The sequence below is a fragment of the Acanthochromis polyacanthus genome, chromosome 19 (genome assembly GCF_021347895.1).
Source record: "Acanthochromis polyacanthus isolate Apoly-LR-REF ecotype Palm Island chromosome 19, KAUST_Apoly_ChrSc, whole genome shotgun sequence".
NCBI lineage: Eukaryota > Metazoa > Chordata > Actinopteri > Pomacentridae > Acanthochromis > Acanthochromis polyacanthus.
Window position 1 is genome coordinate 10514426 of NC_067131.1, and position 19934 is coordinate 10534359.

Below are 19934 nucleotides of genomic sequence, written 5' to 3' on the forward strand. Positions count from 1 at the left end.
AGTTATGGGAAGCCAGTGTTTCATCATGAATCCAACTGGCTAAGCTTTTGATTGTCAAGCAGTTTCTGGCTATTTTTATTCACTGAGGGCTCATTTTTCACTGCAATATAAAAGTCCTGAACCACTATGGAAACAGCACAACCATGACAAGAAGTAGAGAAAAGTCAAAACTGTCTACTGTGCAGTTTGTTACATTTATATCACACAAAAAAGTTGAGAAATACTGAGAAAACCTAGAATCAATATGCACATTTCAGCTAAAAAGTTACAGAATTTTTGTTATACGACTGCTTTTCTGCTGCACTGATTTACAGAATCTGGTTGGGGAAAATGGGTTATTTTGTCAGTTTTTAAAATAAGACATGTAGAATGAAGTGATGAAGCTGAGAATTCAGCGATTCTGTTTGTAAATCTAATAAACAGTGTCATTTTTGCTTTTCTTTCTTTTAAAGAGCATGCCTTTCAAATCCATCTGCAGGTTTTGGGGTTGAGAGAGTTAATACACTTCACTGAACTCCTCACTCACCTCTCCATTGCGAACAGGCTCAATCCCATAAGAGAAGTTCCCATCAGAGAACATGCCTCTGGGAGAAAAAAAAACAACAAAGTATGCAAGTACAGTTTTTTCTTCATTGCACCCATTCACATGAGACATTTTATGCAAACCTAGTTTCCAATATACTGTCTGATGAAAGACTGAGCTAAACACAGCTAGCTATAGAAACTTGCAAATTTAAAAGGTTTGCTTGAAGTAAAAGTCGATCTATTGTTTTTGTCAGCATATTATAGTTTAATGACAAATGCTTCACTTGTAGCTACATAATACATGTATAATTAGATTTCATTTCTTTTGTTAGAATATTTTTAAGTTTCCAAAAGCACTTGCAATGAATTGGGGGATTATTGATTAGACTGATTATTAAGTCTGGACCAGGGTTTTTACCATGTTTCTGTGCCGTTAAAAAAAATATTGGGTCCCTGACTGAGTCTACATTTCAGGTTACGCGACACTGAGCAGTCAAAGTACTGGACTTACTGCAGGCCGTGGCAAGTAGACAGAGCGACCCAGGACCCCGGCAGGCCCCGCACTCGCCCGTGATAGTAGCAGTGTTCGCCTCCCTGAAACCAAATAACAGATTACAGTCAGACTGTTACATCCAGCCTCTAGGGGGTGGCTGGATGTAACAAAAATAACCAGAATGTTGTTGGTTTAGGTGAAGGGATTTACTGCTTAGTGGCAAAGGAACATAAAAGTGACAACGAACACAAGAATGGTGAGTGTTGCTAAATCAAAGAACATAACAAAACGAAGGTTAACAGTTTCCCAAACTTATCTAAACCCAAAACAAAGCAACTGAACTCCCTAGCCAAACATAAGTGCAACAGCAACACCTACCACCAGTAACAAAAACTAATGCAATAGTGCAAAGACAAGCTAAACAAAACTGGTGTCTCACATTCACACATTTGACCACACAGGTCACAAACACACATTGATCACACAGGTAACAAAGACTCAAAACTCGAAAGGCTTCTTCACTAAGCCCACAGTGTCTGCAGCACTCACCATGAGTGTCTACAGATCAAAGTGGTCTGCAGTACCCACCAACCCAACCACACGTACCTACAGAGTAAAACTCATCAAAATGCAAACAAATGATCACACACCGAGGCACCAGGGAGGACTGGTCACAAATACCAGCTGCCCCAACTAACAGCATGGTTGCAGGTATATAGCCTGCAGGTGTGGCAGTGGCCGTGTGTAGTTGGTCAGAGATCGAGGGGAGCTGGAGGGTGGTCCAATCAGGAAGGTCGGGAGGCGGGGAGAACAGGGCTGCAGTGAAGGTTGTCAACTCCAGCGTCGTCAGTGGGAATGGCTGGGAGCTGGGGTGCTGGAGAGACTCAAACAGCCACAGCTGAACCCACACATGCAATCTCCCCACCAAAAGGCCTAACAGAAAACCACCCGGCACACCAATACTGATGGACGTAACACAGACACTGAACCCTTTGTCATCCAGTAACATGTTCATGTCAAATTTCAGAAAATGAAACCAGCACTGTCTATTAAACCCTCGCTGTCACTGATCTCCTGAACCCGAAATACACAAAGGGCAGGAATTTTCCATCAGTCTGAAACCTGTAGTTGGGCGCGTGGGTTGGCTGAAGGAGATCAATGACTAGCGTCTTAAGAAGCCTACACCTGCTGCAGCTGCGGGTGACTTTCAGCAAGGAAAAGCTGAGCATATAACAGTGTGTGTGTGTATTTGAGTGCATTTAAAGTGCATTGGGGAAGAGGATCAAACAGAATTGAGTTCAGATTTAGTAGGCAATATAAGTGAACACAACGAGAACTTAATTCAGATTTTTCATTCAAACACCACTTTTTCATGAGTAATTCTGTCCATGCACTAAGCACAATATCATCAACATAAAAACACATCCTTTGATATGTGGAAAGTTGCTAGTTCATGTCCTGACGGCAAAAATCAATCACGATTAAAGACCAGATTCAGAACATAACCCACCTCAAGGATACAGTGTGTAATTTGATAGTGGATAGTTAAATTATCTGAAACTGTAGCCTTCACACAGGAACCTGACGAAAACATATACTTATATTACTTCTATATTCTAAAGTATACATAGATACAAAGGCAGCACTTGCTCACTCGAAGGAAAATTGTTTGAATGACATATGAGCCAAGCTCTTAGTTTCCTGGTTTGCTTCCACATTGTGCAACCCTTTGAATACACAACTTCAGATTAATAACAAACAGAAAATCCCCTTTTCTACAAGTTGGGGACATTTACAAATATGAAACCTGAACTAACTGAAAATTCACAATAGAGTAAAAACAGTGTTTGCAGCTGAAGGTGTCCTATCACTCATTTTCACAAACATCTTTCTTATAATGGCCAGTGTAGAAAATGCTTCTGGACTGCAGCATTAAACTCAAAGGCTGAGTGTCATTATTGAATCCAGATCTATATCCTCTATATAAAATATAGAAACTACTAGATGGATTTCTGAGAGTTTTTGTGCAGACATTCACAGCCCCCAAATGACTTGAAATTTCCCATATTACGACGATGGCGATCACATTTTCAGTCTTTAGCACAATATTGAACTGTTTCAATGCAAAGTGTGCACAAATACCAACTTGAAATATATACCAGTAATTTGTTATTGCACTTCAATAAAGTTTTTATTGCAGGTTTTCTGTCAAGTCAGAAGTTAGGATAATACAAGCCTGGATTTAACCCTGTTGATTTGTTTCCACCTTCAGTATTGGATAAAATAAACCATGACAGTGTGTGTCTGTACACCTCCCTTAAACATACCTTCCCTTGATTATTCATAAACCCCTGAAAGGTTCCAACTGGATGATCGTGTTTTGAATATAGTGTTTCCACGCCGCCTCTCACAGTACAGGAATGATCAGATTACGACAATCTGAGAGGAGACTCGTCGCTGCCAGTCATGCATGTTTTTAAATGTGAAAAACAGGCAGACAGAATTACACGCAGGAGAAGGATTTTTAATAATCAAAGAGGCTTCATCTAAATGATTGGCGATTACAGCCACGTGTCTTTGTTTGCAGCATCTTAGAAGTGTGTGTGACAGTGAGAGAGTCAGTTTCAGTTGTTTGTAATGAACTCCAATAAGTCATGTCTGCCACCTGAGCCTGCTGTTGTCCAGCACACAGCTGACAGACCAAAAAGAAAAGAGGCAACTTGGAGCTGCTGTTCTTTACGCTTGGTCAACCTTTACTCCGAGCTACAAGTCAAAGCTGGAATTCACTCAGAGATCCTGTTGAGTCAAATACGAGCTTGCAAAAAGACTTCTTTGCTACTTTCCAAAGATATAAGGTGTATTTTTAACCACTGGCTGACTGGAACCATAAAAGAAATGTACTACAGTACCAGCTTCACAGTAAGGACACGGCTTAAATTCAATTTATATATTTATAAAGCACTTCACATATTTTAACAAAGAAGAGAGAACCCAACAATGCAAAGGTGCTTTTGGATTCCCAATGAACAAGCAGTCGGGGATGGTGGGAAGGAACCAAAAAAGTATTTCTTTCACATGATGGAGAAATAAACTCCAACAGAACCAGTCTCAGGAAAAGCGGCTGTCTGCCTCGACCGGTTGGGGTGAGAGTGGAGTGGGGATAGCAAATCCTAACAGGTACAGTCTCATGCACACTCCGTCTTCCGTTGTGAGAAATCAGTGGTTGGTCTGGTTGTCAAGTACAGCGTCTAAATGCAGACTCAACTCGGTCACAAACAGCCCCGACAGAAAGCTGCATCTTTCATCTCCCACCAGGTGAAGCCCGGCGAGTGGGAGGTTCAGATGAAGCTGCGACTGTCCATCTGTCAAACACGATATCTCACATCTCTGAGCACACAGAGTTCTGGCTGCGTTTTTCGAAGGAGGGAGTGTTAACGCATCGAGTCTGTTTAAGTTTTCTACACTGATCTAATTACACTAAGGAAGCTGCAAGAACTGCAAACTTTAAAAGGGTATAATTGCTTTACTGCCAGTGCTGTGTGACAAAATAAGGGATGGCCTTCACTTACAAATGAGTTTAAGTAAAGCATCTGCTTTGTTCTTTGAGGATCCATCCAAAATAGTTATTAACTTACAAATGTTCAACATCATTGAAACACTAACTCCTCTACTGTAATTGTGGTAGGCTGGATATTTATGAATACAGAAATCACAAGCAGTGCTGCACAAAAAAAAAAACCCATTTACTTCAAGTGCAAAAACTTTAAATAAAAATAATTGATTAAATAAATAGACAAGACCATCGATGTTTAGACAGGCTGTACTGAAGAAACACCTAACAGGGTCAAAATTAAAATGCTAACATGCTAATTAACAAACTCAAATTACCACTTTGCATTTGTATGAATACACCAACCAGTAAAGGTCCTGTTTGTAGCTGTAGTGAAGAATTGCAGGAATTTAACAGCTGAGTTTTAGCACTGAACAGCCAGAAAATGGTTTTTCAGATCCTTATGATCTTAAAACAATGCCAACTTTTGGCCATTTAGATATCAAATGTCATCACTTTATCTTACCCTATTAGACCTTTGTGTGAAATTTTGTCATAACTAGCACATGAATTCCTGAATTAAGGCCAAAAATGTGTTTTGTGAGGTCAGACATCCAAATGCAATATGTTCAGTGTTCAATGCAAGTCAAGTCAAACTTATCTATAAAGCACACTGGAAAACACCAAGAGTTAAACCACAGTGTTGCACAAATGAAATAGCAACCCATGAGGCACAGTAAAATACAACAAGACAAAAACAAAAGTGAACATTTGTGCCAAATATGAAAAAAATACCCTTGAAGTGCTCAAGAAATATCACACTCAGAGAATCAATTTTTCTTATATCTGCTCATAAAACACAGAAATATTTGGACCTAATGATGGGGCTGGAAAAACCTTAAAGAATAACATGTATAAAGCAAAGTTATTACATTTTTTTCCTGACAGTATATAAATGTGTGACCAAATTCCACGACAATTCATCCAACGACTGAAGGAATCAAACATCAATTTATGCTAAATAAACTTTTACATCGAAAACTTTACATCTCTTTACCATTTCAGGGATCAGTTCAAAACTGTGGAACCACACTGTGTCGGACAATTAACCAAACATAATCACCACCTCCAGACATTACAGTAAGTCCTGGTATTTTTATGATTTTTGTGTAGATTGCGCATTCGTTCTGTTGAGGAATACAAGGACTTTCATCAGTCGTACCGAATCGTGAGTCAGCCACAGCACTTAGCACAGGGCAAGATAATAAATAAATAAAAAGGTAGGATTACAAGGCTAAATGGAGGAAATCAAATTGCCTGACACAGCAGACACACACTCCAACTGTGAGGGACTGAGTGTGCTTTTCAGAGATGTATGCACTTCAAATAATGGCCACTCATGCAAATAAACCGTGTTGTGCAAGAAAGCGTGGATTGATGGCAAAATATCATCAGTGCTGGAGGACAGTGACAGGTAAGCAGGTCACTACATTAGAGGAGAGTGACTACACGAATGAAATGAGAACTGCTTGCGCTCACAAATGGAGGCAAATAAACAATCGCGTCCTGCAAAAACAAAAGGACCAAATGTGACATTATCTGCTGTAACAGAATTAAAAACAGCTGGAGTGCACTTTGCATCTGGACTCAGCAATGTTGGCCTGACAGAAGCAGGGAAAGGGAACAAAACAATCAGAGCTAAAGTAGAGGAAAAGCAGGACAGAACAGAACAAGAGTCATATATTGAAGTGCTGAAAGTCTTTGGAAGTTAAGAGTATTGAACTCTCTAAACCTTAACACTTTTTTCCTGTCACAATTTTACTTACAATTAACTCATTTTTCACTGCAATTTAAGTCTTGCATCTCCATGGAAACAGCACAACCATGGCTGGAAGTACAGAGAACTCAAAAATGTGTTTTGTGCAGCTGAAGCCATAAATCGTTAAAAACAAACCAAAAAAACCCCAAACAATTAAAGCTTACAAAAATTGGAATCATATGTACAGCATTTTTCAAAGTGCTCTGAAGTATTACAAATACTAGAAAAAAAAGTGGGCTTTGCATACTTCTGAATATTTTACCCCTCGCAGTTTTAACTCGTTTCCATACAGTTCAGCTGAAAGTCAGAATTTCTGTCACTTGAGTGTTGGCTGCTGAGGTTGAGTCCAGAATTACTTCACAGTTGCAACTAGGACTGCAGATTGCTTTTGCTTTACAGAATCTCACTTAAGTATATACTTTCCTTTTAGCAAAAAAAAAAAGTAACTAAACCAGTAGATTAGAGTGATTTTGATTGGGTTTATTTCCCAGACAAAAGTCTACAGTAGACATTCAAGGACCATGGAAAAGCAGAAAACCTGATAATTCTGTCTTTCTTACAGTTTTTGGCATTTTTTAAAGAAAGAAAACATGCCTTTCAGTCCCAGCAGCGGGTTTTGGTATTCAGAGGGTTAGGCATGTTTAAAACCCAACTTTTTTTTTTCCAGATATAACAAACAGCAGGCTAAATAATTTACGAGGAGAAACTATTTTGGGATGACATTAGGAGACAGTGAATACATATTACTCGACAAAGACTCCACAGCCACAGATAATTTATCATCAGAGCTCATGCACCATTTCATATGTAGGGCTGCTCGCTGAGAGTGGGTGATGCACTATGAGCATCAATGCATTAGGCACAAAATTATGATTTAGTACATTATTGTATGGCTATTATACAAGTAGCCGTACATTATTGTATGGCTATTATACAAGTAGCAGAAAACACAGATAGAAACTAAAATTTCCTAATGGCATTTCTTTTTTGCTGAATGCACAATGATCAATAGTTTCCTTAAAAGAAAAAATATATATACAGCATTAAAACAGATTATATAAATGCAAAAAATGAGAAGAAAGAAAAATCTATGGGAGGATTTCAGCAGGGCACTGACAAATACATAAACCAGCTTCCATTACTTCTAGCCCATCCATATCGCTAATTCAATTCCCCTTTTAGCCGTGTGTCATTGAGATTCAATCCGAATGAGACAGTCACAAGCTCAGCAGAATAGCAGGGACCCATAGGGACCAATAAAAAAAGTGACACACAAATTCAGGAGAAATTTATTGGCATGTCAGTAAAACTAAATGAATCAATATGGACGAGATGAGGGGGAAGGAGATGCGTGCAGCAGGTTCTTAGTCCAAGAGGCAGAAAAGAAAATGTCAATACAAGCAGTTCTGTGTCATTTCTCAATAAATGCATGTGCTTGCATTTGGATCAGAACATTAGCAACAATTTACATATACTTGGTTCATTTAGTAGTTTGATTTGGTGTGGAAATATAATATTAAAAGTTTTAGTTTGTGTTAGTTTTTCTAATTAACATTTCACTTGTATACTGACGGTCAATAGAAACTTTGAGGTAGAAATGTACGCAGAATTCTACTTGTAGGGGGGTTGTAATTATTCATTGTGGATTTACTGATGATCTAGTGCCCTGGTAGTTGAGATAATGATGAGTTGTCATTTTGTCATGATTCATTGCACATGGGTTGGTCATGCACAATTTGAGAATGGGTTTTGAAGGCCTATATAAAGGCCCAAAAAAGGCCACCATTGTTAGTCCAGTGAACAGCATCATGCCGCGTCTATCACATGAACGTCGTCTCCGGGCACTGGGTATGGTGGAGGCCCGTTTGAGCTACAGTGATGTAGCCAGGCGTATGGGCTGTTCCCAACCCACAATCAGAAGCCTGGTCCAAAGCAAGCGCCGACGGATTGCTGCCTGCATCGAAGCAAATTGAGGCCATACTCGGTGTTGACTGTTGCGACTTTGTGTTTGGCAGGAGCCGTTTTCTTTTGTGAAATTCTTTATTTTGAAATCATTCTTCAAACTTTAGATTTTTGTTTGTGTATGCCAATATGCTAAACAAATGATTCATATGAAGAAAATCCAGTTTCAGGCTTCAAAATAAACATTATGTTGAAACATATGGTCTCAAAGTTTCTCTTGACTGTCAGTGTACTTACTTTACTAACTATAGATTCATACTAATGCTATCATATTTATAATTCTAGCCCTCTTCTTAAACTTACATTTGTGTGTTTTCAATAAACACTAATGAACTGGTGAACAAACATTTGACATCAGTGAAAACATTTGTACTGTATTCCTACTCAATAGATTTTCATAGAGAATAGAGACATGAATGGAAAAGTATTAAAATATTATTTGTCAGTATTTTACAACCAACATAGGACTTAACATGGTGCTATTCTAACAACATATTACCATTGATTTTTGTGCCATTGTATCTTTTACATTCCTTCTAACATCAGCTCATTTATAAAAAGATTTTTTTTAAAAACTGTGCATTTTAATGCATTGCAAACATGTAGATCATGGCAGATTTTTTTTATGCCAGGGCAAATTTAAATGTGTGGGGATATATTTAAAAATCTTACTCATTACATCAGTCAATATTTTTTACATAATCACATGCTTTTCCTGAAGGAGACCCTTTAAATTATCTTATTATAAGAACTTTGCCTTTAATATTGAACACTGACTGGGCCATTTTAAAGTTGAAAAATAAACCTGTTTGTGCTTGCTGGAGGACAAAATGTGTAATAAAGACAACATTCCTCATTTCTTATTTACTTTGCCCATTTTGAATATTTACAGTTCAGACTACATAAAAATTTATTAGAACAATAAAAGTGGCTTAGCTTTCCAAACATATTACTACCTTATGGAGCTCTTCTTCTGCTGTACAGACCATGTAAAAAAGCAACATTTATTTTGATATATGTATGACATTTTGATTGTTTGACATTATACTGGCAGGGAAATATTGAATAAATTTATATGATTTTTTCTCCTTGCATTCAATAGGTAATACATTTATCTATTGTTTGTCATTTGTTTGATATGAACCTGTGCGAATAATCCTCAGACTCAACGACTGTGACGATATCACACATCTGGCTCCAAAGTTGAGAGCAGAGGTTGGTTGTGAAATGACGTTTCGATGATTCCAGAAATGTACATGATTTGAATTCCCCTCACGACACAACAAAGTAGAACCACACTGGTACTGCTGCTGACTGCTGGTTGTCGCGGCAACCATCTACTGATTGGTCAGGTGGTTCGGTGGCAGAGAAACAGAGAATGAAAGAGAGACAGGGACAGAGAGTGTGAGAAAAGGAGGGAGAGAGGGAGGGATGGAGACTAAAATAAAGCAGAGGATGCAGACAGAAAGAGACGTCTCTCAGATGCTGAGACTCGAGCTGTCTGCATTAATGGCTCGTCCCCGAGACTCGCTTTCAAAGGGCATTTTGCTCAAATTTATAATTCATGACAGGGAGGACCTTGTCAACAATTCAACCGCTGGCAGCTTGAAATCTGATTTTGGACACATTTCCAAAGGTTTGGAATGATGCGCGGATCTGATAGACGGCCGAGACACATGAGGCAACATTCGGCTAATACACACTTATGGGCTTTCACACTAGTCTCTAGATATCCAAAAATATTCACCATTTCTGCCAACATAAAAAGGCGCTGCTGCTACGGATTACTGCTCACTTTGGGGGAACACACCCATGGAAAAACATCCCAAAACACTGGATAAAGGAGCTAACAGGAACTCGCCTATAATTAGTTTTTATGTAATTTAAAGGGAAAGAGAATATGGTTAGCATTACTTTCTAATGAAATGAGGATACAAACTTCATGAAAAGTTTACTAGAGAGAGTAGTTTTGGCTTATACACTCTCATTGCTTTACTGTCAAGAGTTGCACAAAAGAATCAGCACCATTCCTAGGTTTGTTTGATAAATGCCATGCAACAACCTGCAGGATGTTTGCCTATCTTGGCACAAAGACTAAAAATCAAAATAACGAGTAACCTAGCTCTGTCCAAAAGGTAAAAAATAAATTTGCTTATCCACATGGACAAATTCCACACAGAAAACTCACACCTGTCTGGTAGGTTTAAACCATATATTAACATATTCCACAGTGTTTGTTAAATTCATGCACAAGCCAGTATTGACATTCGCCAAAAGATTGTGTAGCACACAACCCCATAAAACCACCATTAGTTGTTTTTGCACTGCTTTTTAGAGGTTTAGAGGTGTTTTAAGGTGAATTTTCTTACTTTTGGACAGAGTTGGCCAGTTATTTCCCTACTAGGCCAAGCTGCTGCATTATATTTACTAGACAAATGAGTGTTCTATTGATTTTCTCATCTCTCTCTTGGTGAATAAGGAAATTTTCCAAAACGTCAAACTGTTTTCACAAGCCTACCATATTCTGTGACAGCTGCCCATCCTCGTCAAAGTGACGCTCCACATAGTCTGTAGACAGCAGATCGCTGGAAAGGAAAAGGTAGAAATATTTAGTCTCAACCTGAATCACTGATTGAATCACTATTAATTAATTAAAAGCCACCGTGGTTGTTATTCAGGGCTATTTAACAGAATAATATTAACCAGTGGCTAATGTTATGACATGCGCCAGTCTAGCCAAATGGTTGACTCATACATGAAGCAAAAATATGTGAAGATTCATTTTTTCGAAAGCCAATAAAAGGCATCACATAAATGCGGTCCATTAGAGCAAAACGTGTATGGAGAGAGAAACAGAGGGAGGAAACATTTACAGAGCAGCCGGTGTGTCTACATACAGTAGGCGGGAGGAGACTGATAAAAAAAGATCATCGTGAGTAAACTTAAAATGTTGCTGGATGGGTCTGAGGTGTGGATGTGGGGATGTTCTGCAGGAATGTGTTGACTTACTGGTTGAGCTCCAGGTCAAGGATGAAGGACGTACCAAAGGCCTCCACCAAGAAGCTGCTCTGGGCCAGATGGATGGGCTACGAGAGGCATGGAAGGAGGAGAAGTGGCATTAAAATGACCTAGAAAATGATTAAAGTAGCTGGAAAAAGCCTGATTTAAATACAGTCGATCATGTCTATGGCTATTATAAGCATTATGAAGCAATGCATTTATGAGTGGCTCCCAGTTTGTTTTGTTTGTGCCTATGGTTGACATTCATTAAACACCATCCAGGGTTTGGCAGTGGAAAACATGGCAGTGTCCCAAAAATACTGTGAAGAAGAATTCAAAATACTGAGAAAATAAAGTTGGCTTTACAAATGTTTTCCGAGAAAGAAAATACCAGTTAAATGATAATATAAATATTTTGTTTAGAGAAACCCTGAATGTAACTATTACTCCTGCTCATTTACAATAAATCTGCACAAGGCACTAAGACATATGATGCGTTTTCCCAAAAATTCAATTAACTTTTTAATAGTATGCTCAAAAACCACAGGTGTATTAGTATGCGCCAAGTGTTTTCAGCACAGTGTTTTGTAATTTTCCCTACATATTACTCACTCCAAAGCTCACTTAGAATTACTACAGTAGTATTTAGTGTGAAGTATGGACACATTGTCTTTTGAGCTGCAACATTGTGCTGAAAGAGAGTTTCATAATTTAAACCTTGATTCAGATAAAGAAAAAATACTCTTTGTAAAAATAATAAAAGAATCCGTCTTTCGAGATGAACAGGATTGCAGTAGGTGCACATACAGAAAAGATAGAAGCAGCAGTGACTGAATTTCAGTATGAACAATGTCTTTCTGTCTTTACGAGTCAAGGTCATCTGGTAGCTTCGCGGATCTTGGAGAATGTCTCATGACTGTGTAAGAAGGGCAAGCTGTTGGTGAATAAATGTTAAGCTTGTCAATGACGTGCAGTAGGGCAGATACTAAAAATAACTATTTAGACACGTAATGCTTCCTTTTATCTTATGCATCTTTGGTTCATATTGCAGCAGAGCACTGGTCCCAGACACCGACTCAATCAAATGACTCACTAATTTGTCAAGTATTTCATGCTTTCATTAAACTGTAAATAAGATTGTGTGGGAAAAAAAATGTGACAAAACGATGAAGACAGTGTGAAGGAGGGAGGAAAACCGACGGATGTTTGATGGAAAAATATTTGACGGCATGCGCAGAGAACTAGGCAACCAGGACTCAAAGAAAAACTACATCCTCCGGTTTCTTCTCCCTGGAGAGGCAACGGATTCATTCGTTCCCGAGGCTTTTGGACAAAACTCTGTGCTGGGGCTCGTCGCTTCCATCTAACCTTCCTCCAAGGTGAACCCCGTCCCCATTATAAGACTGAGCTCTGTGGTGGCTCCCATCAGTACTTACTGGACAGGTCTCATTAGTATTACCCTGCACTCTCTCTAAACCACTTAGTATCAATCTAAACCTCCTCTGGGTCCATATACTGTCCCATTCAAAGACCACAGTGGTACTTGTATGCAGCAATAAGAAAACCCCATCAGAGCTTTGACTGTGAAGAAGCTTATTGTACTGTATTAATGATTTATCATCAAATCCCAAAAGATTAAATTTGGGCCACAATACATACAGCAATGGATCTCAGCTCCAGATGCAGAATTTCATAGACACAAACAAGATCAGATTGCTCCAAACTTATTACTCACCAAAGGATTTTAAAGTATGTTAGTAAGATTAGACTCTGGTGATCTGTGAAGTGCACTTGTTAATTTTTTTTCCCCACTTTTAAAGGCTTAAATAGTGCTTAATAGTTGAGAAAATATACTACAAAATTAAATATTAACCAAAAGTCTCCGCTTTGATCTCTGGGACCAGTCCCCATGAAAAGTCCCACCTTGGTCCACACAGTGACAAAAAAAAAAAAAATTGATAATACTAAACCAATTTGTGATATTTCTTTTAACATAATGTAGCTGCATGTCACAATAATACAGATTTTAACATCCATCCATCATCTATACACCACTTAATCCTCATTTGGGTCGCGGCGTGCTGGAGCCTATCTCAGCTGACTCGGGCGAAGGCAGGGGACACCCTGGACAGGTCATCAGTCTGTTTCAGGGCTACATATACAAACAATCACATTCACCAGCTTCTAATATACAGAATTTTAAAAAATAATAATATATAACTTGGTAAATAGCCTTATCCAAATATAGCAGAGTTCTGGAGTTACAAAATGGTTGATAAATATGCAAGTGATTTTTATTTAATCTGCACTTATTTTTTCCATGTGTAGAACCTACTCTGTGGGGATAAACTTTGGTGTAGTTTTGTATAATTTCTTTGTGTTAGTTTCTGAGATATCGGTTCCCAAATATAGCCTCAAATTTCTATTCATAATTTCAGTTTTGCAAAAAAGCATGCAGAAAGTGGCTTAACAGATTTTTATTTGGGAAAATTATATTGGAGAGTGAATAACATGTCACTCAGATACCATTTTAAATGTTTCAAGGAAATCAGACATAGCTGAGCAGAAGGCCCCTGATGATTTGAGATGGTAGAACCTGACTGTAGCACAAGAGAGATGGCATAAGTTTGTGTTCACACAACAGTTGTTATAAAATTATAATTATGTTATGATCAAAAGCTCTTTATGATTTCAAACTATTGTATAACTGTGTGACTGAACTGAAAACTCAATGTACCCCAGTACATTTCCATGATCTAACTTTGACCATGAAAAGACAAGTTGATCCTGCAAGCAGCTGGTTGAAACTGGCTGCTCAGAAACAGAAAATCCCAACTTGTTTACGTACCTGCTTAAAAACTAAACTGTTTCCACCTATCGCCAGTCACTCGTTCAGACTCTGCTCTGCTCAAGTGATTCTTTCCGCAAGTAAAACTTTGCTTTGACTTGAGAAACGACTGAGTATTTATTTGGAGAATTCAGGACTTCACTAAAGAAATGAAGACTTTTCCTGACAGTTTAAATTACAGGTCACACATGCTGCATAATTTAAGAAGCACCCTTTCCAATTTATTAATTGCATTGTTTTAAACTGCCATCTGAATTGATTAATTGTTCGACTCTAGCTCATAACTGCCCTCTTCCAGTGTTTAATGTGAAACAGTTCCTAAATTGGTGCCCATGAAAAGCTGGGCTGTGTCAGTTCTATCTGTAGACTCATCTGCTGCTACAGCCATATCATCAGCTTTTCTGAGCTCTTTCAGCAACATATCGAAGACATCTGTGGCGAGAATGTCAATCCTGCGAATGTTTGAAGCATCAGACAGAGGTAAATGGTAAATGGTCTGTATTTATATAGCGCTTCACTATACCTGCAAGGTACCCAAAGCGCTTTACAAGATACGTCACATTCACCCATTCACACACTGATGGCGGAAGCTGAAGCAAAGCGCTAACCATGACCCATCAGGAGCAATTAGGGGTTAGGTGTCTTGCTCAGGGACACCTCGACATGAGAACAACGGGCACAACGGCATCCCTCCGGTTGCAAGACGGCCACTCTACCCACTGAGCCATGCCACCCCCAAGGTACTTGTTTGATAGCAGATGTCACACTCGTCTTAACTTTATCGTCAGTTAAAAGTTCATCCATGACAGCCAACGTGCAGTCCTTCACAGTCTGAGTCTGTGAACGGCCTCTTTTTCTTTGCCATGATCCATGACACACAAAGGGAAGCTGCTTCGGCCCTTTCCTGAGCTGTGCAAGTCCGCTTCATTGTAGTACAGCTTCGGGTGTAAGTCATAGTCAAACTCTGAATTTTAGCCGCGCTCTCATGAGATCCCCCAGGAAAGTTTGCCCAAAACGCGGCATGTTTTTCAATGTGGTGTCTTCGGACATAATCTTTCAGCACTGCAACTAGTGCTGGGCGATATGGAAAAAATAATATATCACGATATGGATTATTTTATATCATGATAACGATATACATCACAATATATCACAAGTTTTTCGTGGACATTCTTTAGGTGATAGAAGAGGTTTGTTGTCTTGCATCGGGCGTGGGAATAGTCTCGTAGCATAGTTTGCATATGGCCGTCTTCTGCTCCGTGTCGGACCTCTTGAACCCAAAATGTAACCAAATCACAAACGTATCCCCTCTTTCCGTTAAAAGTGCTGCTTCCTGGGCTGCCTGCATAGCTGTCTCTGTCTGTTGCGACTCCGGGCATGAAACTTCAACCTGTTGCGCGTCCATCGTTCAGCACTCATGAGTTAAGTAACGTAAAGCATGTTGCAAACCCACGTGAGAATCAAAGAACGTAAAGCAGCGTCATGTCGCAAAACTACAAGACGGAGTTTCCTTGCGAAACATCTCTTTTTAATTCTTCTTTATTTTCACATACAAACTTAGAGTATGCATAGTGACATGAAAACACCAATACAATCATCACAGGCTATTTAATGATATATTTTCTCTAATAATTGATAAAATTAGGTTAGAAAGGATAGAAGAGAAATGTCACAAACACTTTTCTATCGTTCCCATGATATGTATCATCATATTGTCTAGCACTAACTGGAACACACTCGTTGCAGAGTAAACACATTGGTTTGGCCTTTGGACTTGGTGGTAAAATAAATATTTGTCAGTCCACGCAGGATTAAACCAATGGTTTTCCTTGCCGATTTGTCGTTTCAGGGTAGAAAAAGACATGCTGCTATTTTCACCTGTATAGAACTGCTAATGTTAACTTTTCAAACACGCCTCGTCAACAACACAATGCATTGTGGGTTAGTTGCTAAGTTACGGTAAATGTTGCATTCAATGTTTGTAATAACGTTGGAATTTTTGTCAGTGTTACTACAGATGTTTTTCTGTTTTTCCCTCGGACCCAAGTCCCAATCACTAGGCAGTTGCTTTTGGACCACTCGAGGGTTGCTGTCGGGCCGCATGATTGAACAGGGCTGATGTAGAGCTTTAAAACAGCCATTTAATCTACCAGCATTTAATTTCAAAATAAAAGCAATGATTTACAATTAAGTAACAATGATCAGGAGGATGTGCCTCAGTCCAATGTGTTGACAGATTGCCGCACTTCAATTTACATGACAAACATATGCAGTGATAATATTTTCCATCTTACAAAAGGTAATTATGTGCCGACAGTGTATCATACACAGCTTGGAGACTCCATCATGTATAAATTCATGTCTGGAGGTCAGGAGACGCCACGCTGACCGCAGAGGGCAGCTCAAGGTCAAGCCTGTGTCATATCCACTGACCGAGCGGTGTTTGTAGGAGGGACGGTAACAAGAGAGGACAGGCAGAGGTGTGAAATATAATCTAATGGGGTGGAAAAGAGCTGGGGACTGAGGCGGGGGGGTTGGGGGTGCGCCGAGGCGTTTCGGGGTGGTGACCTGCTGAGCATCATGTGGGGGGTGTGGGTTTGACAGGGTGGGGTGGGAGTGACAGACGGATGACCTCAGCAGAGGAGACAAACGGAGTTTAAGTCGGGACGCAGAGAGAGCGCAGCTGACGGTTAGAGGGAGCTCTAAAATGAGACTAGAGATGTTGTTTATCTCTGTGTGTGATTATTTTAAATGATTTGATATGCAATTTCTGTTTCAAATTATAATCTACAAGCACGTGTTATGAAATGCAATGCATCTTCTGGCTGCACAACACACTCTACATCTTCTACAAATGCAGAAAATGCAATACAAGTTTGATTATAAAATCTGAATGTATTTATTACTTTTAACTATAATACAATTCTATTCATTGCATTTTGTACTTTTATAATACTCTATTTTATAATAATCTACCTGAAAGGAGGTAAGTAAGGAAAAATTATAATTAAAATATCATCAGAAACCAATTTTTTCCAGCATTAATTTGGGTGTTAAAAAAGCACCAAGCAGCATATTTCAATCACATTTACTCTCATATTCATCCTCGTCCAGCACACCCCACTAATAGGAGACTTTCTAAAGAGCGTGGTGGCTTTAGTAAAGGCTGTAGAATCTTTTTTCATCCTTTTCAGAGTGCTCAAGGTCTACTCTCGCAATGACAATAGCAGCTTTTTCCCAGTAGACATCTTGACTTGTCACAAGCACAGGTGTATTAATGATGGATGCATTCCAATTAGAGGAGGACCTGCTTTTGTACATGCTGGGTTCACTGTCATTTGATGGAACTGGGCCATCATTCATCCCACCTGTGACAAGCCCAAGTGTCTCCTGTGGACAAACCTCCACTGCTGCATGAAATATGGAGATTAAAGGACATCCAGTGATAATAAACGCGTGCTCAAGTGAGACGATTTGTGGAAAATGGGTGTAAAAAGGGTGCCAGGTGAAGGTAGGACTCACCTGCATGCCGGGTGGGGGGTTCTTGACCCGGGTGTCCAGGCGGCTGTGCAGCAGCTCCTCCTCGGTGTGGATCTGTTGCAGGAGCCGCTTGGGCTGAACGACTTCTTCTGCAGGCAGCTGCCTCCCCTCCAGACCCATCCATTCCCTCAGATCTGCAGAAAGAAAGAAATCCCAGTAAAAACCTGGAATATGAATGTGACTTTGTCTTGTTTGTGTTGTTTTCGTGAGCTGCTCGTTGGCGTTTTCTAATCAAAGGCTCAACAGATGCAGGAAAAAACACCGAACTCTCCCTTTCATCCTCCTAAAATGAAGCGTGCTGAGCCTCTTACCTGTCCCGGCGCACCGTGCACACACTGCAGCGAACAGCAGGCATCTCACAGCGAGCATGATGCTCACATAGTCCCAGTGATTTCCTCGGTGCAGCGGCGTTAAACCGAGTGACCGGAGCCGTGAGCGGAGCGGCGGCAGGACTGTTGTTGATGGTGGACACGAACACACAAACAGCTGGGTTCCAGGAAACACGACGCCCGCATCTCTCACCGCCCCCCCTTTCGACCGCCTCCAGCCAGTTAAGGATTCCCGGCGGCTGCTTCTCCTCTCGGCTGCAGCGACATGGTGAGTGTCGGTGTCACGGAGCTCCGCGGCGTTGGTTAGCAGCAGCGCGCGCGCACACACACCTGAAGGAGAGTCGAGCTCGTTATCAGTGAGGCTGCGCGAGGAGCCTGGAAACAAGGAGCACGTGGGGCTGGACGGGGCCCACCCACGCGCTTTGATGAGTCTTGTCTTGGTGAAGTCCAAGCTCTGGTCCGCGGACCCGAGCTAATTTTACTGGTCTGATAATATCAAAGGGAATGGTTTTGAGGTGTTTTGCTGTCACATTTTACAGTACAAAATAAGCATCTGTACTTTTCTGTGACTCTATATTATGCAAACTTTTCTGCTTATGCAGTCCTACACAGCGTTATCTGTAGGGACTGAGGGAGGACGGGCAACACATGAAAGAAAGCCGATATTTATTTATTTATTTAACGTTTGTAGGAAAATGACAGAAAACTGTCTCCTTCAGTCTGATTTCACTTTAATTTGGGACTCTGGAGCTTTGAATGAATGAGAGTGAATGTGTGAATGAGTGATTGAGGAGCTTCAGAAGAACCCCCCCCCCCATGGACATCAATAGCCTCCAATAATCTGGCCTACATTTCTAGTCTATATTGTACATCATCTAATCACTTATTTTTAGCTTTTGCAAGCAAAACCTGCACAATGTGTCTTTATATTAATTTCATACTCATTTTAGTTTTTTAATCTATTTCATTTATATCATATTTTTTGTCTATTGTGTAGTTTTAGACTGTTTTTAAATTGTGTTCCACTCCAAGACAAATTGCCCCTCAGGGACAATAAAGATTACCCTGAGTACAATTCAAGCTAGCATAGAAAAGTGTCATCAGTTTACCATACTGTAGAGTCAGCCAGTTAAGCCCTTTAGACAGATGCTAACCATCAGTAAAAATGTACTATTGTCTGTTTAAAGGGCTAATTAGCGTAACATTAGCCTGCTGTAGCACAAGTTAGTTAGATTAGCTAAGCCTTCTTGGTGATTTGACATTGTTTTTATGGCAAAAATTTAGGTATTGGTGATCATGTTTTAGTAACATTTTAACTTTGGTCTTAGTACTAACTTATTTAACAATAATCAAACTTTTCAAAAAACTATTCTGTCTGTATTACCTTACAATTGTATTGCAGTTACAGTAAGAGGAATGCAAAAACTTGAAAATCAAATCAGTGTTTTGGATGAGTAACACGTTAGCATTGACCATCATGACTCATGAAGGAAGATTTACCCTGGAGGCATCATTGCTTCTATCCCCCTTTTCATCAGCCATGTTCATTTTTCCTCACAGCGCAAAAACTCACACATTCCTATCCATTTTCCAACAAAGTTTACAAAGTACATGACACCCAGAATCTTAAAGGGCAGGACTGTTCCTGCACCATTCAAAGTATCATTTCATTCCAGTGAATCTGGACAGTTAAGGGTTATGTAAACAGGGATGGAGATTACGTATCAAATATTGTTTATGTCAGCTGGAAGCTGCTCTGATGAGCCAACAGGACACATCGACCTGCTGCTGCCCTTGCTTCATCCTTCCTATTTGGCTCCTATAAGCCCAGTCAGCATTTATTACATCAACAGGAAAAATTGTCTTGA

The 19934-nt window shown here is 39.8% G+C and overlaps 1 protein-coding gene across 1 annotated transcript in view; it reads right to left on the reverse strand.

Annotated features, from left to right (window-relative positions):
* LOC110959311 (disintegrin and metalloproteinase domain-containing protein 11-like) overlaps positions 1-18432 on the reverse strand; it is a 37508-nt gene extending 19076 nt beyond the window's left edge. The window contains exons 1-6 of the mRNA XM_051939774.1: positions 18049-18432; positions 17720-17871; positions 11359-11435; positions 10868-10934; positions 1037-1119; positions 527-584 (exon numbers count right to left, since the gene is read on the reverse strand). Of these exons, the coding sequence (XP_051795734.1) occupies positions 527-584; positions 1037-1119; positions 10868-10934; positions 11359-11435; positions 17720-17871; positions 18049-18106 (495 nt within the window). The 5' untranslated portion in view covers positions 18107-18432. The remainder of the gene's footprint in view (positions 1-526; positions 585-1036; positions 1120-10867; positions 10935-11358; positions 11436-17719; positions 17872-18048) is intronic.
* Between the last annotated feature and the right edge of the window lie 1502 nt (positions 18433-19934).